This window comes from Cyrtonyx montezumae, unplaced genomic scaffold, assembly GCF_038088225.1.
Source record: "Cyrtonyx montezumae isolate F1298 unplaced genomic scaffold, pur_monq_1.0 scaffold_2, whole genome shotgun sequence".
NCBI classification, from domain to species: domain Eukaryota; kingdom Metazoa; phylum Chordata; class Aves; order Galliformes; family Odontophoridae; genus Cyrtonyx; species Cyrtonyx montezumae.
Genome location: NW_027071936.1, coordinates 25234822 through 25261015, shown reverse-complemented (window position 1 = coordinate 25261015; position 26194 = coordinate 25234822). Strand labels below are relative to the sequence as shown.

Below are 26194 nucleotides of genomic sequence, written 5' to 3'. Positions count from 1 at the left end.
TGCACAGACAAAATGAAGGAAGAGCCAGTAAGATTGTTCGTGTCTTCCCTGCTTTGCTCCTGCACTCAGACATCACACCCAAGCCCGTCCCCTGCATCATTCTGACGGTGCTCCCTGTGATTTTTGCAGCTCTGCTATAGTCCATCCACCTCTCGGAGAGGGAAGCAATGCTCCTGATGCTCCTGATCTTCCAAGCAGTAGGCAGGAGGCATCCTGGCTTCCTGCACAGGGCAGCAGTGAGATGTCTCCCACCACGTGTGCACTTCCTGTGTGTGCCAAGCACTGCAGCTGCAGAGGAATGCACGTTGAGGCACACACGTCTGGCATGCCCAGGCCTTTGAGCAAATTTCATCAGGAACAAGGAAGGCTTGCAGCGAAATCTAAACAAAGTGTTGAATATTCAAGTTCAAAGTATTGTTCTGCGGTCACGTGGGGCTGAGATTCAGGTACTACAGTGGGATTTTCACGTGCGAGCACACGCTAGGGTCTCCTTTCAAGCTTAAGTCAGCTTAAAGCTTCTTTCTGCTCCCCTGCCCGGCAGCTGAGTTAAAAGTAATCCAATCTCACGGTGTCCTTCTGTTTGAGAAACACCAAGTGTAGCACTGCTGTACTTCTGACGAACGATCTCAGAACTGTAGGGGTTCCAAGGGACCTCTAGAGATCCTCTAGTCCAACCCACAAACGGTGAACTAAGCCCTTTGCTGCTGGAGAGGTTTCCAAACAAAACACCGTGCCCAGCCTAATTCATAACTGTTTATTGTAAAACACTCAAGAGTTTAACATCATTAAATGGCAAATTAACACTGTTAAAACACCTGCCGGATGAAATACAGAATAAAGACAACTCTTATATTATATATATGGCAACGTTTGAAAAACAAGAAATGAAAGAAAAAAAAAATTCATTTTTAACTGTGGTTTTGTTGTTGTTTTTTTGTTCTTTTTTTTTTTTTTAACTCTACATCTTTCCTGAAAATACCCAGGCTGAGTCTCACCTACCTCGAGTCGCCGTGAAACCACGCACGGGGCCCGGCAGCCTGAAATGAGCACCCCATCTCGAGGCACTAAGGCAGCAACCTGCTTTATAAATGAGAATCACGCCCTCTATCTTCAAAAGTGCCCCAGTGCTGACAGTATGAAGCCTCCATCCCGCACTGGCCAGCATGTAACACAAAGGGCTGTATGTCCCGCAAGCTCCGCATGCTTTTTTTTTTTCCTTTTTTTTTCCTTTTTTTTTTTCTTCCTTTTTTAAACAAGGCAACCGTTAAGATCAGAAGCTACATAACTGTCTTTATATTTTGCTCAGAAACCAATGGATGTCGCATGCAGCTGAAATATTAGTGTAGAGACTCTGACTTGGATAAAGGTCAGTTTTCAAAGACCCTCAAGTCAAAGGCAGAAAAAAAATACGTTTCAGCAGCCTCTTGTGCAAAAGGAGCTAAAATATGCATGCATTGATGGCCATGACTGATTAGAATATAACTCAGGTCTCCAAACATCGAAAGTGAAGCTTCATTTGGCTTAAGACACTGTTGAGCTCTATATCGTTACAAATTACAGTGTGTATGCAACAGCAAAGGAATCATCTCAGCGTAGCGCCAGTTTTTATTTCGGCCTGTATCTTCAACACAAAAGCCTGCTCAGCAGTAAATGGTTTTCATATTTAGCAGACAGCAGCGTGTTGCTTTGGCTAACAGGGCTAACGAAAAGAAGAAAGCGGATTTTCAAACTAAGAGCTAACTAATTCCAGGCTGATTTCTCCCCTTTGACATCCTGCTTTTCTTGGTGCTCTTCCTGTTCCTTACCATCAGTTTGTAGCTGAAACAGCACGTTGTGCCCTGTCCTGCCCTGTCCCTTCCACAAAACACGTCTCAAAAGCATGTTTGATGAACAGTAGAAACAAATGCTCCCCTAACTGCACTTTGAAAGGATAATCAGTTCCCCCAAACTGCCACGTTTAACCATGAACGAGCAAATTACAACGAATTTCAGACATAATCTACAGTGACTAAAATTAGTTTAACTCTAATATTAAATAATATAGAACATTTTGACATTTAATAGTCTGAAGTTTGGACATAAGACAGCTAATAAGGAAGGAAAGCCGGAGCTGAATCTGTTCCTGAGGAATAAATTCAGCCCAACTGAAAAAAAACTAATTTTACTCAGAGGAAAACAACTCTGAGCAGTGTGCGACGGTGCTGACGCACGGAGAAGCGTTACCCTTCAAGCAGTGCCATCTCCAGACCTTTCCTTGCGTGCCTGGATCATCTCCTTTGGAGCCTGTTTCCGGTCGGTCACCAACCCCAACCAAAACATGAAGTCAATGAACCAGGTGGTGGGGTTGAACTTCAGGCCCAGCTCGCTGGCTGAGTAGTCGAAGGGGAAGGTGTGGTGGTAATTGTGGAAACCCTCACCTGGGAAAGAGAGAAGGGGTTAAGAGACTGAAGGGCTGGCAGGATAACGAGTTCAGGAGCATGATCTGTGGGACATCCTGACCCCAGTGCAGGTTACGCTGTGGCCCCAGCTACGGGAGACCTCTGGGACAGAGCCACAACAGGCTCCAATTCAGCACTCTTGATTTCCCTGCCCGGCTGGAACCGCTTCAAGAGGGGCAACTGGCAGCCAAGTAAGAAGCAGAGCCAATGCCTTTAGGAGCTTTCCTCCAGCACACGCTGTCTTCTCCAAGCCCTAGCTCAAAGTGGTGGCTAGTTGCAGGTGCCCACAAACCCCAGCCAAGGTGCCACACACGGGATTTGCTCTCAGTTCACAAGCCTCTACCCAGGGCTACAACGCCTACCAATGGCTCCCAGAGTGACGAAGGTGTTCTGCCTGGGGTTGATGGTCTTGTCGTAGGGGCGGTTGCCGTACATGTGAGCGGCGCTGTTGACCAGCCAGGTGACGTTGAGGGAGATGGTGTACCGGAGGATGGAGGCAAGGAAGTAGGCATTCCACAGACTCTCGCCCCAGAGGTACCACGGCACAACGGTGGGGATCACAAAGCACATCAGCACGACCGAACTCTTGTAGTACCTGCAGGGAAACAAAAGGATATTGTTGCTGTGGTGGCAATGACGGCAGGGGAACGAGGGGTTGGCAGTCACAGGGTAAGTGCCCGTCGGAATGCTTGGCTGATGGTTGTAGTGCAGAAGGACATGACTGGAGCCAAGGGGCCGCAGAGGGACAGCTTCCTGCTGAAGGGGTTTTAGGTTTGAATCAGATTGTTCCAAGCAAGGCACCCGTGTCTTGCCAAGATGCGTGATAAATGCCAGAGCATTTATCTCTTGGGATAATCCTGGCCATGCTGGCACACACTGAACCCAAGACCTTCACATCTGCTGAGTGAGCAAAGCCCTGGCTGGTAGTGCTCAGTACCACAGGCAGCTACTGAGAGCTGTGAGGGATAACTGTTGCCATTCCTGAACTTTCTGCACTGAAGAGCACTTGGAGATGTGGGGGTTGGGAAGTGCCAGGTAAGGGACAGCTATGACATTTACAACACTATGGACAGATGCCAGGAAAAAACTGTTGCTAATCCAGGACAAAATTCAAGAATGGCGGAAAAGGCTTGACCTAAAAACCCATTTTTGCATGTCAGACTGAAATTATATCCCAGCAGCTCTTAGCTGTATCCAGCTTTTCAGAGCTTAAGATACTTGTTTGTTTTTTCTGAGAGAAACCATGCTGATGTATCAAAAGCAGTGTTAGGGAAAGGACTGCTAGTGATCCCTATTTTTAACCTTTCGAGACAGATTTTAGCATCATTAATACGGTGGATGTTTCCAAACAACACTAAGATAATGCTTATAGCAAGCAACTTGCTATTAGCAAGCTAACAATCAGCTTTTCATTTCAGAAAGGCTGTCCCGCCACCCTATTCTCCCTAGATTTGGATAGACACCCTAGCTACACAACATCTGCAGCACAACCAAGGCAGCAGAGCCTGCTTCTCACAGGATGCTGTCATCTTGGCAAATGCACCAGCACAGCCAAGAGGTGCCACAGCAAACTGCAAAGGAGCCTTTGCAAACACCCACTGCTGACTGAGCCAATAAAAGTGACAAGAAGTGGAGGGTAGTCAATTCCTCCTTCCTGCAGTTCCTCTGATGAAGGGGAAATTCTGCTCATGCACAGCTTACTCTAATGCAAAGGTAACACATATTTCAGGACTCAACCAAATGCTTCCTTTACTCAGAAAATGCCCAGAAATGGGTGTATGTGGTTTGCAGAGCATCTGTACCAAATGCTTGCTGGCAGGGAGCATCTTCCATTTCTGCCCACTATTCAGTTACTCATGCGGAGGACACAGCATGCTGCTCAATTCCCACCTCTCACAGAGCATGTAAGCAATCTGAACTTGGTATGTGCTCATTCTCAGAGGAGATAAATAATCCTGTGATGGATGACAGTCCTGAGAGAGTAAGCCAGTCTGAGCTGGCCCACCAGTGCCAAAGGTGAGTTGGCATAGCGAGAAATGCACTTCTGCATTAAGGCAAGTTGGGATTACAGCCTTTGCTCCCGTGATCAAAGCAGAAGGCCAAGGGCCCAGCAGCTTCTGCTGTGGTTGTTTTTCCAACAATCTTGTGGGGGACAAAGGAAGAAGCCACAGCCACACATCAAGACCCCTCCACCCAGCACCACCAGATGGCCACACACTCCCACGTACTTTCTTTGGAATCTGACAACGGGGTCATCCAGCAGGTCGGTGAAATCCAGCTTTCTTCCCTTTTCGATGACATCTTTGTGCTTGCGCACAAACAGCCAGCCGATGTGGGAGAAGAAGAAGCCACGGCGGGCATTGTGTGGGTCCGCATCTGTCTCTGAGTACTTGTGGTGCACGCGGTGGTCTCGGCTCCACTCGTAGATGTCATTCTGCAGAGAGAGCAGCCTGGGGTGAGAGGGGAAAGGCTGGGCACCTGGGCACTGCTCCTGCAGAACCACCCCAGCTCCTTCCCTGCACGGGAACGGCAACCAAACCTCCACAGACGCTCTTCAAAAACAATTGGTGACTCAAGGCTGTGGCCGGTTACCACTGACACCCTCCAGGGAGAAAAACAACACTGAAAATGGGACAGAGCTTGTGGAATACCTTCTCCTAACCTACACAGGAGCTGAATGTGCTCAGTTGTTCTGAGGGATGAATCTCTCACAGTAAAACTGGCATTTAAATTACCATTTTGTCTGCAGGGACGTGAATGAGGTTGAGATGTCAACTGAAATGTACCTACTTTTTGAGAAACAAGTCTTGAATTTGCAGCCAGGATGGAATAAGAGTCTGAGGCCCACAACAGCAGCTCAGTGTTGAATGCAGATCAGATACAAATTAAGTTCAGTCCTGTGTCTGCTTAAGCTGTCAGCAGGTTCATGTAACTGAAGTGCCCTGTGGCTGCAAGTGGCACTAAGGGGATGGCAAAGAGAAAGGGGGGGATGGCAATTTCAGAACTGAAGCAAGCCCTTCCATGTTTACTTGACTGAAGAGATTTCAGTCACCCAGCTTGCCTGTGCTGGACTGAACTGGTTGTTTCTGCAGCACTGCTGAGTTACTGCTATTACCACAGGGAAACCTTTGGAAAACTCAGGCTGCACACTCATCTGTGAATTCAGTAGTACCAAACTATTAAAAAAAAACTAAAACAGTGAGTTAGTGCCTGGATATACAGTGTAAGCTGGAACCTGAGATTGCTTAGCTGAGTGCCCTTCTCTCTGCTCTTTCTGTCTTTGCACAGCCAGAGAGGGTTCCAGACAGTAATACTAAAAGAAGGAAGGGCTTGGGTTGCTTCTAGGAACAGCAGCAGCACCCGCAACCACCAACTGCAGCAGCTTTGCTCCCAGCAGAACCGAGGAAGCCATTTGCGGTGTCTGTCAAGAACCACAGAGCAGCAGCCAGTAAGGCAGAGGATACTCTCAAGGACACAGTAAGCCCAACCTAACAGCTGCATAGGTCCGTATTTTGTGAAACAAAAGCTGCGTGGTTGAGGTGTAACAGAAATCATTCCTCTTTCTCTCAGCAACCAGCATTTGAGAGAAAGTACCAAGGCCACCCGTACTGTTGAACAGCTCCAGGAATGACTGCAAATAGAAACTAAAAAATTCAGCTCAAATGTGTCAAGAGTTCAATCTCAGCATTGCAAAGGTGCTCTCTGAAAGACCCACAGAAGACAAGCAAGGAATAAAAGCCCATTGCACAGGAAAGCAAACTAAGTGGAGCAAAGCAAACAAAAGAAGGTCACCAAGCTCCTCAGTGATAACAAGAGCAAATTTTTACCTTGCTGCCATTTTTTTCCCCTACAGCGAAATGAAAGGGAATACCAGCCATTGCACTACTTCATGTGGCAGATTTGGTCTTCAGTGGGAGCACCCAGAAGACTAGAAAATGCTAAGATCAAGTCATTTCAAAACAAAACAGGGCTATGCAAGAAACACACTTAGAAGGGGTCCTCTTTCTTAACCAGAAATGATTTTTCAAATGGCATTACTGACCAGTTTGCCACATGAGCACTTAATAAAACTATTTGTGGCACAACAGGTAATTGGGTCAAAGCAATAACGATACTGTGAGAAATTAACTTGGCTTCTCACACCACAGAAAACACTTGCAGGGCTGACAAAAATGTGATTCCCTAGATGAAAGTGCTGGGAAGCTGTGAAACAACTGAACTGCATCTAATTAAAAAGCACAAAGAGTAAGAGGAAATAAAGGCCAGAAGCCAGAACTGTTGGCAATAAATACACCCACAACTGCAGCATTGCGTATGTAAATGAGAGTATATTAATAGCAACCATTTCTCAGGAACGTGTCACTCCTGATGAAGTTTCAGGTAAATATGGGAGTGAAATCCCCTCCAAAGCAGTGACAGCATCGTGCTGTGACAGTGATACAGATGAGAGGTTTCACTGGCAGATCCCTTAATCAACCTGCAGACCAACACAATGACAAACTGGGATGTGTGACAAGGAAACGGTGAAAAATGCAATAGGCAGCAGGGCAAACACTGCTGCATCTGGTGGTGTTTCAGAGGATATCCACCATGTCACGCTCTCACGCACCATGAAGTTACTGCTGTGCAGCAGAATTGCCCCTGCCCTTCAAGGAGGCAGCACCCAGGTGTGCTGCAATTATCTTCAAAGCTATCCCTTCCTCACAAAGCCAACAGGAGGGAAATGGACCTGAAGACCTGCTCACTGCCTGTTTGTGGTGGTGACAGCAGCCTTGAGAAGGCAATGGGTGTCACGGTAGTTAGGAACAGGCTTTTGAGTATTTAAAATTTAGAGTGGGTGGTTTGGCCTTTCATTTTCCTTCTGATACAAAGCTGCACAAAGGTAGCTTGAAGGTACTTTGGAAGTACTTCACTGCCTCAAAATCATACCACAACCACAGCCAAAAGCAATGATGAGGCCAACAAAAATGAGAGCCAAATCCATAGCAACAGGGGAGCAGGATGCAAGGAAGCTGCAACATTGCTTGCAGCAATCCAGCATGACACATTCATTCAAACTACACAGGAAAGGTATGATCTCCTGTAAAACAGGAGAGCAGTACCTCAGGGTTCTTCTTAACTCAAAATGGTTGTGGAACACAGTGAGCAAAGGGTTTGTGAAGCTCTGAAAGGAACACAGCACCACAAAGCAGCTGGAATATGGCTCAAAATTAAGATGTGGGATTACAGTAAAATGGGAAATATCCCCGTATTCAAACAAAAGCGTTATGCTCTTTGTAATGTGCACAGACCAACAGGACCAATACTATCCACCTTAGAAAGATAAATCAAAAATTATTCACCCTTGCCTCATACTCTGAGAGGAAAAAGCTGAAATCTCAGGGCACAGCACACATGTGGTACCCAGTGCCACGAGGGGTAATGGCAGCCAAGCCGGATAAGCGTAACATAAGCACAGATACATGTAACTCTTCTGAACAGCAACTAAGTTCATACCGTATTATCCTGGCTCTGGGCTACCTCCTACCACCACCTGAGTGTTATAGAAAGATTCTGAAGCTGAAGATTGTGTATTAGGAAATACAGAGCTCATAGTGCACTTCTTGGCAACGTAGTTAAATTCTACTTCTGAAAAACGCTGCATCAAACAGAAAGAAATTACAGTGGTGTGGAAGGACGTCTGCTCTCCTTTCTGGGTGTGTGTAAACCTTTCACTGCCTGCCTAGACAGAGACCAGACTATGCCAATGTATACGCACAAGGTTGGCCCTTACACAGGTTTCTATGTTGCCCTCTGAAGTGTGTGGCCTGGCCTGGGTTAGGAGAGCCCTTGAACATGTTTGACGTGGTCCTTAAGTTACCATTGCTCCTGGGCTGTCTACTACGTGTTGTTGTGCAGGTGGTGAGAGGGTCCCTGCATCCTCTGTGTAACATCAGCAAGTGCCTTCCTGCCAAAAGATATATTTTCACTTCTGATGTTTGTAAGCTGAAGTGATCCCCATACAGGAGATTAAGCTGCCAGGAAGGAAAGAACAAGGACAGGCAACCACAACCCTACCTGGAAGGCCATAGAGTTAGCTGCAGCCAGGAAGATCCGCAGAGGCAGCTTGGCTTTGTAGGAACGGTGGCTCCACAGGCGATGCGCACCAGCAGTCACACCCAAGGCTGTCATCAGGAAACAGAAATATGCTGAAAGACAAGAAAAAAAAAAAACAAAACAAGGTGTGCCAGGGGCCAGCCTTTTATTTGCGCGTTCTTTGTCTTAAAGCTGATCCTTGTCCCTGCTTGCTCATGGTGCCTCTGGAGATGCTCATGAGATGAGGTAAGGATCTCAGCCCAGCTCTGCCCAGTGGCCCTGGGGATGCAGTGCTCCTCCTCTCTTTGCCAGCGCATTCAGGGGAGCCTGGCAGCACCGAAGCATCATGCTGTGATGCATTTGCACCGTGTGCCTTTGCCAGCTAAAGTGGAGTGAGGGTTCATTTCTCATCTCAGAAGAGTGGCAACGACACCACTAGCCTCCTCTAGACAGGTCTTTGCTCGAGTCTCATGTGCCACTTAGCTGAGAAGCAACGCTTCCCATCCCTGCAAATACAAACTGTGTCAGAGTTCCCACAATAAAAACTTCTCTCACCATTGTGAGATTATGAATCAGTAGTATAGATGCACCAAAATTTTCTTCAGCTTCAGGAACTTCCTTTCCTTTCTGTAAGTATGAGACTGGCCAAGTAAACTTGTTTTGAGCTTTTTCTCAGATGGCCAATGCAGCGAGAAAGCAGCTCTACTCCATAGGCACACATGCAGGACAGCAAGGAGGGACATAATGCATAACCCCAAACAAACCAGGCCACTCCAGCTGCTCCCATTTTGGCTGCCCAGCTGTCAGGATAGTAGGCTCTTATGTCTCCCTCCTGTAGGAAGCATCGATTTCTCATACACTGTCTTAAGAGTACACGCTCATTTTACAAGGGTACAATTGAGAAAACAAATTAAAAAGTGGATCTTTTCTCCCAGAAAAGATTCATCTGTGCATGTTCATCCAATGTGCCAAAGTCTGTCACCAAATTCAGACTCCTGCCTGCTTCTTGAAGAGAACACATGCATGAACCAAAAACCATAAACGCTCTGTGCACGTTACTTACACATTTTGTTTTACAACTCTCAGATCAGTAACAATGCTGGCACTGCAGTTACCTTGTACTTGTTTCCTCTGCAATCTTGCTGTTCTCACACTATGCCCTGTCACTGTGAGGGACTACTCTTACACAACAAGGGGAAACCTATCCTGTCATCTTCTGTATGCGATATTGAGCTGTGGCAGGCCTAATGAAGCAAGAATGTGGCAGAAACATCATTAAAAGAGGCTCAAACTGCTCAAATGACTGTAGTTGTGGGAACAGATCTGTGACACATCCAACACTGACATTATCCCAGCAATACAGAAATATTAAGGCTGAATCATCAAACGAACATATTGCCTGTAGGTTTTATGGCTGGTCAACCTCATGCTAGTCCTAGGGGCTGAAATCCTCTTCCTTCACAGGTCTCTTCCTTGCAGGGGGTTGATATTTTAGGATTCAAATGCAAGATGTTCCTATTTTCTACCATACTGTTAATGGAGACAGAGGTATCATCAAGAAGAATAGCTTGCTAAGCCTTCCTTAACACACATGGAGGGGCTCTTTCACTGGCAAAGCAGCACCATTTATTTTCTGGCTTTGCAGAGGAGGAATCATAACAGCGAGAATCTTCCTAAAATAAAGGCTGAGTGCTGAAGCATCCTTAGGGAAAAAAAAATACTCAGGAGGAGTTTGGTGGTCAGAGCAGACACATCTTGTTGGGCAAATGCACGATGCAGAGCAGAGGGAGAAGCATCTCAGAGGAAACACTGCAGATGAGGGGGAACGGATCAAACAAATGATGTGCAAGGACAAAGGAGAGAAGCTGCGTGTGGGGCTGCGGAGAGGATGCAGGAAAGAAAGAAGCGGAGGTTTGTGCACTATGCACACAGGGAGCCGGCGGGTTGCTAGGCTCCAAGAGCAGAGCCTGTGCACAGATGCTATTTATGGGAACGTGCCAGAATCAAGAGGCAGAAGATTTTTATCCAACATGCTTATTAATGACCTGAAACAATGGCAAACAGCATATTAATTACGACTGCAGATGATGATGAATTTGGAGCAACAGTGAGAGAGCTAAGGAACACAAGAGGATCCATGCAGAAATAGGTGAAGAATAGCTCAAAATGAGAATCTGCCTGGATAGAAAAAGCCAAGTAATGAAGCTCAGGGCCACAAGCACAGACAGGGATCTGCAATGAGGATGTGATACTTGGGGAAGCAGGTGCCTGCCAGGTGGATCACCAACAGCACATAAAATATTCCAAGCTTGCAAGACGATAGGGCAGCGAGACATCAGAGTGATGTTGAACAGCAGGCACAGGGGTATCGTCTCACAGCCAGAGAGAAGCACTGCAAACTACACCAGGCACATCGTTTAAAAATGGATGGGACGGGAGTCTGGCAGCATGAAACATTCGAGCTGTGTTTTTCAGTACAGCTCATTGTCCCCACGGATGGATTTCCAGAAACTCTTATTACATCAAGTGCCAAACTCCTCTGAAAACCTGTGTGTCTGCAGGGCCAACCTCTTATGAGGATACGGGGAGATATTGCCACAGACTGTGGCAACTTCAGAGGCATCAGAAAATCATGCTCTGCTCTACACAGTTGCTTAAATCAGAGCAGATCTCTCTCTTAGGTATCTTAAGCTCTGTTGCATGCCAAACATCAAAATTTGAACCTCTTTTCTTTTTCTTTCCTCAATGCACATCGAAGATGTGATACCTATTAATGAAACCAGTGGATTCCAGATGCTTTTGACCCTTCCCTGGTTGCAACAACAGTAGACCAACCAAAGCCAGAAATCCACTAGGCACTGGCTGCACTCCACACACCTGAACAACGCTGGGTCCTGACATGCTTCTCAGGCAGCAGTTTCAAGAAGCCATTGCTGCCAGATAGCAACCAGCCACACGCTGCCAATGTCAAACATAGCCCGGTTACGTGGTGCCAATTGCAATCATCTCACAGGGACGTGGCAGCAGATATGAAAATAGTAGTTGGGAGACAAAATCAATTGCACATCTACAGTGGTGTGACTGTCAATATCTGAATGTGCTTCAACACACAGCAGTCACTCTTCAGAGAAAGTCAGCAGCTGTGCTGCTTGCCAGGATCATGCCAATGCCAAATGCATTGGCCAAATGGCAAAGGGGCCCGAGGGAGCAGACAAGAGGCACTTCTTAATGTTTCTTTCCCTTATTTCTTTTTTCCCTCTTTTTGACTTTGGATAACTCGACTCATTAAAGTAAATAACAATTTGAAGGTTTAAACTAACAGGGATGGACATGCGAGATTTGTGAATTTACACACTGACATTTACCTCTGCTTATTCAGCCAGAGCAAAACCGCTTGCTAGGGAATTTTTAATAATTGAATGCATAAAACTCAAGGTCTTCCATCAGGCTACAAGAACTGCGTGAGATACAAACAGGAGGTTGCTCAAGCACAAACTCAGCATCACAAAGCCGACTGATCGCCATAAATACGCAGCACCACTGCACCCTATGTTCAGGATTGTTCTAAAAATTAAATTGCATCTGCATATCCTCCACCCACGTTCCATTCCTCAATTTGTGGGTTTTTTGGTTGTTGTTCACTGGTAGATTTAGGAATAATTCATTGTACAGCTAATCTGCCCAAACTGAGAAAGCATTGCCCTTGTGTTCAGCGGTGGACTAACTCCCTTTCCACTGGAGGTGCTTAAGGAAGCCTGCTCTCCTGACCTGGAACTGCATTTACTAAGGAGGCAGACGTCCCACCATGCACCCTGCCAAGAAGAAATGCTGAGTCGGTGCTCTGGCCCCAGGGTCTCTGCTGGCAGACACAGCTGAATGGCCACCCCACTGCTAGCTGAGCCCTGCTAACTATCAAAGGCTGGCACCAGGAGCACCTCGGGCTGGATTTGAACCAACAACCCAGAATTAACAAGAACCATTTTCCTGAGTCACCCGCTGTACAGCGTGCGCCAGCACTCAGGGGAGCTGTGCATTCATGTGAAGAGCAATCGTGTGAAATCTCAGGGCAGGAGCGGGTTCATCTAAAATTAGATCTACACATTTTCTGAGCTGCTCTAAACTGAACCGAAAGAGTGGAGATGAAACACATTGAATGGAAGTGGGGAGGCAGACTTTAGAGCTTCAAAGAAGAGTAGTTTGACCGTGGTGCTCCAGGAGAAGTCATCTGTCACAGCCTCCTGGCCTCGCTGTCACCAACCTGGGAAATCCAGTCTGCCCTGCTTCAGCACACATGGCTGTGTCTGCATTTTCAGGAACGTTCCCCAGAGCCAGCCCTTTTGGCTGAGTATACAAAAGACTTTATTCCGGTTGGAATAGCAGAAACGTTCACATTGACAACTGAGGCCAAAGTGACGTTAAAAAAAAGCCAACAGAGCAGCAGAAATTGCAGATGACAGCGAGAATTCCAGAGAATACTAAAATTCCCCCAGGAAGCACATGCAGATTCCCTGAACTCACCAGCGATGGAAGATTGCCTTAAGATACTGAACAGCTTGTATTTTTAGATCAAAAGAGAAGGCTGGAAGATGCTCCGATTTCTCAGAATGTTTTCTTGCTTCTGTGTAGCCTTTCTCGGCTCATCCGGATCCTGCGTCATGGCACAAAACCATGGGCAGATTTCACTTCTCTCCCCGTGACCTCACTGCTGCCTCAATCCACAGGCTGGCTAGGGCTCCACCAGATTTTATGTGCTCTGGAAATGCCAACAAATAATTAGCGCCAATTCTGTCTCTTTTCTCAAGGATGGAAAGAAAGAAAGCGTGTGTTTGTGCCATCAGCCCTCAGCCAACTCAGGCACATGAGTCTCTCTGTCTGCATCAAAGGTGGGAGCCAAAGCCAAAAGAGCCCAAGGTAGTGGCGCCACCCAGTCCCACCAATGGCACCAGGGAATGAGCAGCCCACCTACGAGCACCATCAGAACAGATCCAACTCACTACAAGGGTCGTATCCTCCACACTGACAGCACGGTACATTCTGGAAACAAGTTAGAAGCTGACAGTTCAGGGAGATTCAGCAGTTCATCTCCTAGCATGACCTGTCCCAACACTCAAGCTCAGCCTTTTGCATTTGCAGCCACTGCTCTACCACCAGCCCATTCTTCCTCCTGGAAGAACACAGTTCTCCTCTTGGACATCACCCGAGAAGCCAGCTGGAGCAGAAAAAGACCCCTTCAGAAATCCTGTCTTCCTGGTGCAGAGCAGGGGTGGCACGCAGGATTCTTGCTGCCAGCAACTGGCACCCAGCTCTTCCCTCTCGTTCACATCAGCCCAGCTTTACTCAGTACAGTAATTCTGAATGCTCTCTGGCAGGGCATCACATTTTATTGTTAATCTCCACGGTGAAAATAAAATCTGATTGCAAGAAATTGCTTGGCTTCAATTATAACATCAGCGTTAATTGCAAGTGCAACCGTAATTGCAGGGAAGGAAGGCACAGCAGCAGTGATGAGGATGCATACTAAGTTCTGGTGGGCGAGCTGACGTTTCCGAGCCCTCCCAAAGGAGAGAGCAGAGCTCTTCCCTCTGACCACAGGGACCAGAAAGAGCACAGATGAGCCAGTCTGCATGGCTCTCACTGCTCTGCTTGCTGGCATCTCCTGAAGGGATGAAACGGGGACAAGGAACAAACATACATGCTTAAAGCTGAATGTGGGGGAATCACCTACAGCAACAGCTAGAACAGGAGTGCTGGGGAAGGAGAAACATCTGAGCAGCAGAAGCATCACCTTGACCAGGGCACCTCAGAGCAGGGAGTTCTCTGCTGAGACTACAGCGAGATAAAGCACTGTGGTCAGTACCTGCTCCCCAACCAAAGCCTTGCCTGAACGTAGCCACTGCAAGACCCAAGAGCACTGCTCCCAGCACAGTGGCAGCAGAAGCGGCAGTGGAAGTTTTAATCAAATTTCTCCAATCCATAGCTGTGAAATGGAGACAGCATGTTCATCTCCTTCCTCTGGAGAAGTCCCAGAAGTACTGAGTACAGCCCAATTGGAGCCAGGATTCTTAGTTATAACCATCTGCATAGAGCTTCCGACACAATGGGAGCTTCTGTAAGCAAGCACAGCGTGCACAGACGTAGTTAACGACCAAAACCTGTACATACCGCAAAAGCCAGTAGATGGCACTCAAGAATATGCAAGTACTGAAATGTGCAAGCCCAATAAAACTTGCATCTGCAGTGCACACCAGCAACATGTGCCTCCTTGCACGGGTCACTCCCTACAAGGACTGAGGAGGCAGCGGTGATCCTGTGGAGCCCTCTGGGCACCACAGTGACTCTGTGTCATCAGCACAACGCCTTTCAGCTTCCCAGAGACAGGATGCTAGTGCAACAGCACTGACATGTCCCAAACACTTCCAAGGACAGCGTGAGAGTCCACCCCTTCCACAGAGCACAAGGTCATCATCCTTCCCTGCTCCCAGGCACCAGCAAGTCATATCGGCTTGTGAACCAGCAGCTGTGCGCCCAGGTATCAGGCAGACAGGGAGGCACATCCTAAAGATACGTGTTTCTGAGTATCTCCTGTCTCAAGACAGCAACAGACCATAGAAGTGCCAGTTTTTCAAGTCACGAGTTCTAGTAACATCCAGCAGACTGAAAGAAAAGGGTTTAAAATAGGTGACGGGTTCATCTTCTGTTTTGGTTTGTTGTGCTCCTGTATTTTCAGGCTACGTTATGTGCATCCACATCAGCCCCCTGATAGGGCTAGAAAGCACCTTTTTCCAAGCAGAATTCCAGACCCTCATGCAGAGAAAGGGACGTACCTTGGGCACAGTGCTGGGGTGTGCCACAGGGCAAGCCAGGGCTGCTTGATGGCTTGCACATGTCAGCTGCTGTGCTACCCAGCCAAAGCAGTCACCAGCTCATGGAAAATTTGGACACGAGTAATTTTATTGTCTTTGTTCAGCTTGGACTGAAACTAAATTCCAGGGAGGCACCGGATGGCCCTGAAAGCCTCTGTTTTACCCAGTTTAAGCACGCATGCCTTGAAAGATAACCCAGTTCCCAGCGCTCCCCAGGTGGTCTGGTTGCACTACCCAGAGCTGGTGGGGATCTCGCAGCTCTGTGTGTGGCACAAGGAGCAGTAACACCAGCTCCTAGTGTTAGTGCAGGAGGCAATGGGAACAGAGGAGTGCAGATAATCCTGAGTAAACACCCGACTGAGCCTCTGCTTGCCAGCTTTTTCCATTGTCTATTATGTACAGCTGGAAAAGTGTCAATAAATTACCAGCAGAAATGGGTTCTGCTGAGCATACAGTTTGGCTTCATCAGCTGTTTCCTAGGTGGCACCATAGCATTTCAGCTCTGCTTAGGTGAATCGAGAATCACCAAGTGGGCTCATCACCGAGCACTGTCTGTCCCAGTTAGGGATGTCTCTGGGGAAGGCAAAGGGGTCAGGAAAGCTTTGGTGAGTCCCTGGCAGCTGCCCACATCCACATGTGGGTTACACCTGAAGCTGGCAGCAGGAGCTCACTGTGCTCGTGTTCCCCTGTGGCTCGCCTGCAAGGCAGCAGGGGACGAGGCAATGCAATGCGATGGCTGGTGGAAGATCGCCGATGAGCTTACCAAGCGTGGGATGAGAAAGAAAACCACGTGTGGATCCACTAAGGGCTGCAGCTCTTCAGTTCACACCCTGTAATGCACAGAACCCCGCGTGGTACCGAGGGACACGGTTCGCATGCACATGGGCTGCTGGTCTGTGATCTTCAGCACCTTTTCCAACCTTTGCGATCCTACATCCTCACCAAACTTCACCACCGTGCAGCCCTACGTTTCACCAGCTGAGGCCACGTTCATTAACTCGAGCCGCAACAACCGCTGCCTTTGTCTGCCCCGACCCCAGCCTCGAGTCCCGCTCCCCCGGCTCCGAACAAAGCGGCTCCGTCCCCCACGCTCCCCGCCATGCCAGCCCGGCACCAGCTCTCGGCCGCACATCGCCCCTCAGGCCCCGCGGCCCCCGGCGCGTCGCCCTCCCTGGGGACAAAGGACGGCCCCTCCCGCCTTCGCACGTCTCTGCCCCCCCCCCCGGCCTCGGCTGCAGAAACGGACGGACGCGAGCGGGGAGCGCCCGCCGCCGCCCACAAAGACACCGCCGCCGCCCCACTCACCCCACAGCAGGGTGAGCAGCTGCGCCCGCGGCACCAGGCTGAGCGCGTACACGGCACCCAGGTGCAGCAGCCCCATCAGCACCACGTTGCGCCAGACGATGGCCTGCCCGCCGCCCGCCGCCATCTCGCCGCCGCTCTGAGGGGAGGGAGAGGACACAGAGAGAGGCGGCCCGGCTAGGGGACGCCTGGGGGCGGGCGGGCGGCCCGCTCCGCTGCCTCTCCTCTTCCACCTTCTCCTCCTCCTCCTCCTTCTTCGCCACGGCGCTCCCACACCGCGGCGGTGGGAGAGGAGAGGAGGGGACGGGAGCCCGCCGGCCCCGCATAGCGACAGCCAATGGCCGCCGCCGCCAGGCAGCGGTGCCGCCCCCGCCTCGCTGCCGGGGCCCAACCGGAGCGGCGGGTCCGCCACGGCCGTGGCGACGGGCGGGGGTCCTGCACGGAGGATGGTCGGGGCCCGGAGCATCTCCTGCTCCTCAAAGAACGCAGAGAGAGCTGAGGATGTTCAGCCCGGGGAAGAGAAGGCTGAGAGCGGATGTGATGAGTGCTTATCGCTATCTGGTGGCAGGAATCAGGTGGATGGGGCCAGGCTTTCTGTGGTGTGCAGCGATGGGGGCAGCGGGCACAAACTGCAACACAGCAATTCCGTACAGACACGAGGAAGAACTTTTCTGTGAGGGTGACAGAGCACTGGAACAGCTGCCCAGTGGGGTTCTGGGGTCTCCTGCTCTGGAGGCACTCAAGACCTGCATGGGCGCTTTGCTGTGCCGCCTCTATCAGGGAGTTGGGCTGCGGGATCTCCAGAGGTCCCATCCAAGCCGTCTGTTTCAGTGTGCATCTCCACAGCAGCATCCCCAGCGTTTGCCCTCGTTCTGTGTGGCCGTGAGCAGCGGCATGTGTAGAGCTGATGCTCTCAGAGCCCTCTGGCTACTCAGGGCCATGTGGCACACAGACCCGCTGAGTGCTGTTAGTGCGGAGCACACAGGGTGCTGCGCTAATTAATTACTAACAACACCTCCTGAGGCAGTCAGCAGAGAGAATATAATTAAAGCCCCCCCTACACACACCCCTTTTTTTCTTTTTTTTTCCTGATACATTTTAAACGTTCTTCTAGAATTCTCTACTGGAAAAAAGAAAGAGGACAGTGGCAATGAAAGGCAGCGAACAGTTCACAGGGATGCAGCCAGAGCCATTGGAGTGCTGCTGCTGCCCTACCAGCACACTTCTGCTACTCAAGATGTTGACAATATTGGCCTGATTTTTTTTTTTTCCCTAGCTGCCACCCAAAGGCACTCCCAGGGAAACTATTGCAATGAGACATCTAGCCAACTTGCAGCTCTGAAGCTTGTGGGAGCCTCAGTCAGTACACTCCTTTTTGAGCAAGGGTTGCATTAAGCACACCCATATCTCCCGCTTGGTGTTTGGGGAGATGCCTGTGCCCTGTAGGACCCTGAGCGACTATGGGCACCCAGCTTGGCATGCTGGGAGTTGGGGCTGGGAACTCAGTCCCACACTCTGCACATCTCACTGGGCACATCGAGACTGCTCCTGCTATCAGTGTGTGATCTATCATCTCCTTGGCTCTCGCTCAAGGACTCAGCCCAGCACCAGCAGCCCCAGCAGGGAGGGAGGAGATGCGGCCGCCCACATTGCCCGGCATAAATCTCTTCTCACCGAGATTAAAACTGGGCTATTTGGGGCCAAATTCCTTTAGCAGTGTAAATTGGCAGAGCTTCATTGCCTTCTGCAAACGAAGCCGGCCATTTGCATTTATAACATCAGATGGGCAGCTAATTGCTTGGCATTCCTTGAAGATAGGAACAGACGGCAGTAGCACCGGTGATCTGTTACTATTAATCTCAGCTGCTCTTGGGAGAGAAGCAGCAGATTTTTGCAGGCAGCCCTGTGCCGACCTCGGGCAGTGCAGGGAGATCCAGCCACAAAGTTGCAAAGGACAACCTGGCTTCACAAAGATTTATTTGGAGCACAGATGAATGAAACAGGGTACTTCCAATCCCTTCTGAAAAAGAGCTGCAGACAAACTACTTCAAGGACTGCTAAGAAACCTATACCCTACGCTTAAGGGGAATTAGTCCTGTGGCTTTTTAAGTTCCCGAAACAAAGTAACTCCAGTTCAGTGCTTCACATTCTCCAATCATAAAAGCTTAGGAGGCCAGCGAATACTGGAAAAGGAATAGGATTAAGCCATTTCCTCAGAGGAGCAGAGCTACTTTGCTTGACAAGTCTGTAACTCATAATCAGTTTAAAGTCACTGGAATCAGCCATGATTTGCCCTGTTATTTCTAATACTTTTTGCAGTATGCAATGTCAAAGCAGCACAGCCCAGACTTCACATTTTTTTAAATAGAAAATTGCTTCTCACAGGCATGCTGTTTCTTTTTTTCCTTTTAAGCTGACCAATTCCTCCAACTGTTCTTCCTGGTCTAGACATGAAGTGATACCACTGTACACTTGTTGGAAATTAATCTTAAAGCCAGCTCCTACCACGTGCTGAGAAACGCACCTGATCCAAGCAGCAAAGACTCACTTGCAGCCTCACAGCACAGCAGAGGCCACAGACTCCATGCTCAGAGGGACTGCAAGAAACAACTGGCACTTTGTTTGCAGACTGCACAGAATCTCTCTGGAAAGGTGGCTTAAACCACATTATTTCTGCTCTCAGCTTTTAATAAATGCATACAGATCTGTTCAGACTCCCTGCAAAACCCTTCCTTCAAATGTCAGTTTCTCAGTGTAAATATTAAATAGAGCTTTATCACAAGCAGCACAGAAAGATAAACACATCCTCACAGCTCAGGAGCTGCAGAAAGCTGCCCCGCTGTACTCCCAAGTTCAAAACATCTACGTTGCACTTCATCACGACACGTTTTAATAAATTAACATTTATTGAAAATACAACATTAGCCTTTATTTTGCTCATCTGTCCCAGTGCAAAATTAAGCTGTATGACATGTAAATTGTAACAACGGGATTGCAAGCAGTCCCATAAAATGAAAGACCAACTACACTCATGATGGGATCAGACTCTTTAATCTGGTGTCTAAAGAACAGTGAGCTGCAGGGTCTGATTCACATGTATCCGTTATTAAAAGCCACTGTTTAACAGTATAACATGCATCTAAAAATTGACAATACAGGGCGCCATCCCCATTAAATATGCTATTTGTAGACAAACCATCGGGGATGAGAAAATGGTTAAAAATGAAAAGAAAAGCACCAGGGCTCCAAGGCCCTCCTAGAATGATGGATTTTGCAGGGGGAGCGTAATGCCATTTGTCAGAGCTCTACTGCGACGTGCCGTGAGGACTAGCGTTTGGTCCGGCTCTTGCATGTTTGCTGTAGAAATGCACTTCTTTGGAAAAGCAGCTATCACAGGCTCAGCGAGCGCAGGGCCGCTTCAGACACCCAACTTATTGGCCTGGATGAGGACAACTTTCAGAACAGGCATGAAAGCGGAGGTCTCGCTGAAGTTGCTGGTGCTGACTATGTGCATGTGGATGTTCAGTCCTTCCACGTAGTTGCGGGTTTCGATGCTCTTCACGATGTTGTGCAACCCACTAATGATGGCTGGGGAGAGCTGCGAGGAAGCCAGATGAGGCAGGTCAGAGTTAAGCAAAACTAGCAGTGCCATCACAACAGAAGTCCTGAGTGTCACCCTGTGCTCTTGAGAAGGTGCTGGAAGTGGGTCCTTTACTTAAGGACAGCAACCTTCAGAAGTGCTGCAGGCTGAGCACAGCTGCTAACAGCAGACTTGAAGCAGAAGACAGATTCACTACGACCCCTGCCCTGCAAGCCCCCAATGGCTGCAATTTTCTGAGGAAGGAGACGTGCAGTGTGAGACCACGGTGACAGAAAAACCTAGTGAGCTTCATGTCTTTGGGGTGGAGTTAACTGGCCACTTAACTGAGGCAAAGTGTAAAAACAACACTTACTGTCTGTTCCCTAAGTTTGTCGTATAGAAATTCCAGGCGTTTATTTGCATCATCTAGTTTCCTCTTGGTTTGCTGCAAAGGAAAAACACAAAGGAAATGATGAGCAATAGCAATCACATTGCAAAGAGGTCCATGCAACACATGAAATGTCTTGGACAAAAAAAAAATTCCTCTTTTTTTCCTCTGTACTTTTCTCCCTTCATTTTGCTAGGAAAGGCCAGGTGGATTTTAGTTCTCCACATGCAACCTATGTAGTATTGTAATCATTAAAGGTACATCTGAAGGGTCATTTGCAAAACCCACTGGTACAGCTGACATGCAAAGTGGGACAGAAGTTGAGCAGGAGTCTTTTTGATAGCTTACTGGCAAAGCACTGCAATAGCTGAAGGAAGATATTACTGGAATTAAGTACCTAGTGATGTCACTGAGAACTTGAGGGCACATGCAAGTCATCATTTACAGCAAGTTCTAGCTACGTTTTTCATTGCATGACTAGTAAAGCCAGGAGTTGTGAACAGAGAAACTAACAGCCTAACCCAAACTGTTCTTAAAGATCCTTTCTGCTTCCCTGAGTTTATGTGGAATAAACCACCCACTGGAGTCTCTAGGATTACTTTAACACAAGGCTCTCTTCAAAATCATCTCGTTGTATTTCACAGCACTGCAGCTGCTAGGGAAAAGCATTTGAATCCACATGGTTTTTCAAACAGCTATGGAAATAAAATATTTTACTCCAAAATAACAAGGACACACTAGCAAAGCATCTAAATTACAATTACAAAAGCAAAAATAAGAAGGTTGTATTATAGCGTTATGATTCCTATCAGTGCACAAGTGTATTGGAGCCTACTCCTAAATCAGTACACATGCATCAATCCATCTTCATTTGGGATAGTGCCATCTCCCTGGTGACAGGAAAATTTTCCCTGGGTTAAGTAATTGCAGAGAGAGAAAATCAAAGCCTAAGGGAAGGCTCTAGCTCAGGTGTGTCTGCTCTGCCAGAAATTAGGGGAAGCTGTCTGGATAGCAAAGGGCATAGATGAGAACACTGGATGCAGATCTCTCATGCCATATGTAGAAGCACCTTCAGCAGCTGTCAAAGGGCAGGGCAGGTAAGGAAAAGAGCATGCCAGAGGAGCTGGTAAGAAATAGCGTTTTAGGCCTCATAACTCTCTTAGATACATGAGCTTTAGACAGCTGTTTCAAAACCTGTGAAAAGATCCACAAGCCAGCTGTCATTGCTAAGGCAAAGAGAAATCAAGCGTGTTCCATATACAGCCACAGGAAATTAGGCAGAAGTACAAGTTGTTTGTTCTCCAGTCCCTCTTCTGATCCAAGCCCTAAGCATTAATGCTCTTCATGTACCCGTTTTCCCCTTTGGCATGTAATAAAGGAGTGGTGCCTACATATATGCCGACAACATCTGATGCGTGCAGTCAGGGAAGCATTTCTGAGCACTGAGTGCCAGAAATGCTTGCTCTGCCTAAGAGCAGAGAGACTTAAGAAGCAAGAAATCAAATCGTGTTGGCAGAGCAGAAAAGCAATCCCCGGGTACTGATGTGAAGTGAATACTTTTGCCTTCAGTGTGTCTGGGAGAAGAGGGATGACTCTAAAAACGAAAGGTCTGAGGGCTTCTGCACTAAAGAATAATCTTAAAAAAAAAATAAATGGGATTTTGAGCAATCAAATGCTACTAAACATGACAGTGTCTGTCCAAAGCAACATTTATGGCCTCTAAAGGTTTCTCCATACAAGCAGGCAAGCCCACCACGAAACTGTTGCACTGAGACTCAACAGTGAAAGAAGGGGCAAGTCAAAACTACAGAGCCACCAGAAAAGGTGCAGCAGACCAACACAAGTGATACTAAATACTCAACTGACTCTGACATCCAGAGAGCTCGGATTGCTCAGTTCTCAGCAGCAGAAATGGGGGTGTGGGTCTGGGCTGCTGACCACTGCCATCCTATCTTATATCATCCACCTTCCAGCGTGCACAAGCCAAACAGTCAGCATCTGGGCTTGGTGTGCTATTCACTGGCTACTAGGAAGAAACGAGAAGCTGTGAGATGGATGGTTTGTTCAGAACGTAGCAAAAGCTATGGGACGTTCCTGCCTAGCTTTAGTGGTTATGTTAGAGCTCTTAGCCTTCCACTTCTCAGCTACCCGCTGCTTTTGTTTGAAACAAGTTTAACAGAAATCACAAACCACAGATGAGAACCCGAGGAACATACTCACAGATGAACATAATCCTCAGCTCTGACCTGGCTTAATACCAGCTGCTCCTCCTTGGGCAGCTGGACTTGTCAGCAGGGCCCTGCTCTGCTTACAAATCATCACACCACGTGTGCACATGGTGTTCCTACGCGCTGCTTGTGGCTGAAGATGCCACAGCATTCACCTGAACACATGGTTATTCTGGGGACATGGCAGAGACCTACCGGATCAGAGGCAGACAGCAGGCACCTCTGGATAAGGGCTTCAAATGTTGTCTTCAGAATAAGATGCTCCTCTGGGATTGGCTTCTTGGTTATCTTCTCTGTCGGCAGTGCCTGAACGTGCTAAGAAACAGCACAGGTGAGGCTCTCCAAGCCACCCTGCAACTCTGAGTCCTTTTTAACTAACCCTAGCCACACGACCAGCCACCAGGCTCTACTAATGCACAAACTCAAACCACACAACATTGATGTTACATTACCTGGATGGCATTGCCAATTGGGGCCCCAGGAGCTCCCTCTGTCCTGGGTTTGAAGGTGGTGGGAGGCACGGCGCACGGTCCCAGAGCCTGGGGCGCATAGGGGCCCAGTGGCGCCTGCTGCCCTGCAGGAAGCTGTGGGGGTTGGAAGCTGGGTGTGCCCACTGGGGCTGCTGGAAGCTGCTGCTGCATCTGTGCCTGCGGATCTGCCAGTGGGTTCATGATGGGTGAGGTGATGGGAACCGGGGGCATGAAGTTATCGGGGACCTGGGGAAAAACAAACAGCTCTTACACCACTGCTGCAAATAGAGGCAGCACCCGGCTCCCCACATCCCTGCTCACAGCACTTAGGAGCCCAGCCAGGCACAGAGCTGAGCCCCTGGGGTTGAGAAACAATGGAGGAAGGTGGAATTTCACTCGCCCCTTCCCTCTGGCAGTAGCTGCGTACAAAGAGCCTACACCTATATGCATTCTGATCATTACGATTAGATTTTTGTGGCTACTTTTTTGTCCATGCAGCACATAGGTCACAGCTAGAAGCACACACCAATAAAGCTTCTGAAAGGCTTTCAAGCTTCTGGCAAACGCGTTAGCGCTAAGACAGATTATGAACGCAGTTCAAATTCATCCCCGAGCATCTGCCAGTCTTTACACAGGGGTATTTTGGAAACATTTGGTAGAGAGAAGAGACAACAAAATGAGCTGTTGGCTTCTGCTACAAGGCAGACAAAAATCCAAACAAAATGAAGAGCTCCCGTGCCTATACACACATTTCTTCAGGGGCACGAAGAAAAATGAACTATTGAGGTCTGCTGAATGCAACCCTGACTGAATGATGCCAGAATTAAGCTGGTGGTATGGGACAGCAAGAAAAATACTCCTGTTACAGCACTGATGACAGTTACAAATGCAATGAACCACAACAGTAAACTTCTAAATGCCAGTCACTAAGTTATTAGTTTAGGGGAGAAATGGCTGCAAATTACACTGTGGCTTGATATGCAAGACTGTTCCTCTCTTTTACAATAATAACCCATGTAGTGAGTCATTTCATTACAAATTGAATCTCCCCCTCATGCAGTGGACGTAAGCAAAATAAGCATCTAAACAATTTTGACAGGTTTGTTTAATATTCAGCAGGACCATGGGACAAACATCACTCCTGCAGAGGGCAGCTGGCCCTCAAGCCCTCGCCATGGCAGAAACCGTGGCCACGATGCACACAGCAGAAGGGTTTTTGAGCCCACAGTTCTCACGACAACTCTACCCCTCCTGCCCAAGAGCCTGAAGCCCTGAAGGCATCACAGTGGCTGCAGGACACAGGTCCCAGCATGGGGGCAGCCAGGAACACACAATGTCCCCTCTTCCCCAGTGGCTTCCTAGCTTTGAGCAGAGACCAAAACCCAAGGGTCACGGGATATTGCTGCCCTCACTTTCACCCAGACCTTATCTTGCCAGTTCCAACTCTTCTTCCTCACCACAAGCAACTGACACGCTCCAGACTTGCCTCCTAAATGCACTGTGAGCAAGCTGACTGCTGTGGAGCATCAGGGGATGAAAAGGCTCACCCTGCTCTGTGCCAAGCATCCCCAGTTGTTTTGTCCTGCTGCAATCTTTTTTTTTTTTTTTTAACAGAACTGCACTATCTCTATCAGGAAAATTACATTACTTTTAGAAGATCTCTCAGGGTCAAACCCTTAATCAGGACAAATCACTTTCAGCTCCAAATCACTTTCAGCTTCAGCGTAGTCAATAATCTGTAACAATTTGCACAGCCTCATCGTTTCACCTTAAGTACTGTCTCTGGCAAAACTCAACTGCTTTTCTGCAGTGAAAACAGTCCAAAGTGTTTTATTCCTTCAAATAGGGATTCGTGTTGTTATTAACAACAACTCTAGGACAAAGCCACCATTCTCTTTAGAGGCATAAACATTTTGTGAGAGATAATGTACGCTGGAAAGGCATGAAGGCCATTTTCTGTTCACAAGATGTGGCTTTTGTTTGCAGCTAACCCTCTTTTGCATTCTCCTGCGAACAAGCTCCCCCAGAGCAGGTTAGGTTACTGCTTTTCAAGCGGTTAGCACTCAATCGTTTGAGGCAGGACTTCCTAGAATACCTTTTTCTTCTTGGCAGCTCTGTTCAGGGCAGGAGGGTCATTCCAGCCGTTCTGAGGCCCTGGGACAGAAAGAAAAACAGACTGTGAGTACCCTCAGAGGAGGGCAGTGATGCCTCTTGGAGCTCAGGTTGGCTCTCTGCCATGGTAGAGACTTTTTCCTTTTTTTTTTCCTGTTCTCCTAACTGGCATATCTTTTGCAGAATAACTACTTGAAACAGATGGGCCCTGTAAAAAGGCAGGCAGTTGCCTACCATGGCCAAAACATAGCTCAGACTGCATATGTTGAGATAACTTCACAGTTACCCAATAAAGGTTTCTCCTACCCATACAACATTAGGAATGAGCACTTTTTTCCCTATACACATTCCCCATCAGAACTAAATGGAAAGAGGAGCCAGAATAGGCAAGAGGAGCCTTCAACGACAAGGCAGATTCACCCAGCCACCTGGAAGATCCACCTGCAAGATCTGTACACCAAAGCTCACATTAGTGCATTAGAAATGGTTCCTATCTCACCCCAGAGCTGACATTTTCTGTCAGTGTTACCGCGGCCTTGCCAAGCAATCAGGATTTATTGCACAAAGCCACAAAAAGCTGAAACCAAATCCCTGCTCAATGGACTTTTTCACCACAGTGTTTTTCACTTAGCAAATGATCAATTCACCTCAGACAGCAGAGCGTAACGTCACTGCAGAATTTGCTCGAGTGGCCTGAAATTTCATTTTCTCCCGAGTTTTTGTTAAACAAGTTTCACA

General features: G+C 48.1%; 2 protein-coding genes across 8 annotated transcripts in view; both read right to left on the bottom strand.

Moving 5' to 3' along the window:
* Nucleotides 1–1709: 1709 nt before the first annotated feature.
* Nucleotides 1710–16893, bottom strand: SCD5 (stearoyl-CoA desaturase 5). Its single transcript, XM_065736088.1, has 5 exons — nt 16682–16893; nt 8496–8626; nt 4667–4872; nt 2801–3033; nt 1710–2417 (listed from the first exon to the last, which is right to left on the bottom strand). The coding sequence occupies exons 1-5, from the start codon at nt 16803–16805 to the stop codon at nt 2227–2229; spliced, it is 885 nt and encodes a 294-aa protein (XP_065592160.1). The 5' UTR covers nt 16806–16893; the 3' UTR covers nt 1710–2226.
* Nucleotides 16894–19565: 2672 nt separating this feature from the next.
* SEC31A (SEC31 homolog A, COPII coat complex component) overlaps nt 19566–26194 on the bottom strand; it is a 32752-nt gene continuing 26123 nt past the window's right edge. For 5 of the 7 annotated variants that reach the window (XM_065736650.1, XM_065736651.1, XM_065736655.1 and 2 more), the window contains 5 exons: nt 25440–25498; nt 23327–23590; nt 23070–23189; nt 20632–20703; nt 19566–20276 (listed from right to left, as the gene is read on the bottom strand). In XM_065736650.1, coding sequence (XP_065592722.1) covers nt 20097–20276; nt 20632–20703; nt 23070–23189; nt 23327–23590; nt 25440–25498 — 695 coding nt within the window. In that variant the 3' untranslated portion in view covers nt 19566–20096. The remainder of the gene's footprint in view (nt 20277–20631; nt 20704–23069; nt 23190–23326; nt 23591–25439; nt 25499–26194) is intronic. The other 2 variants (XM_065736654.1, XM_065736658.1) reach the window with 1 other exon arrangement.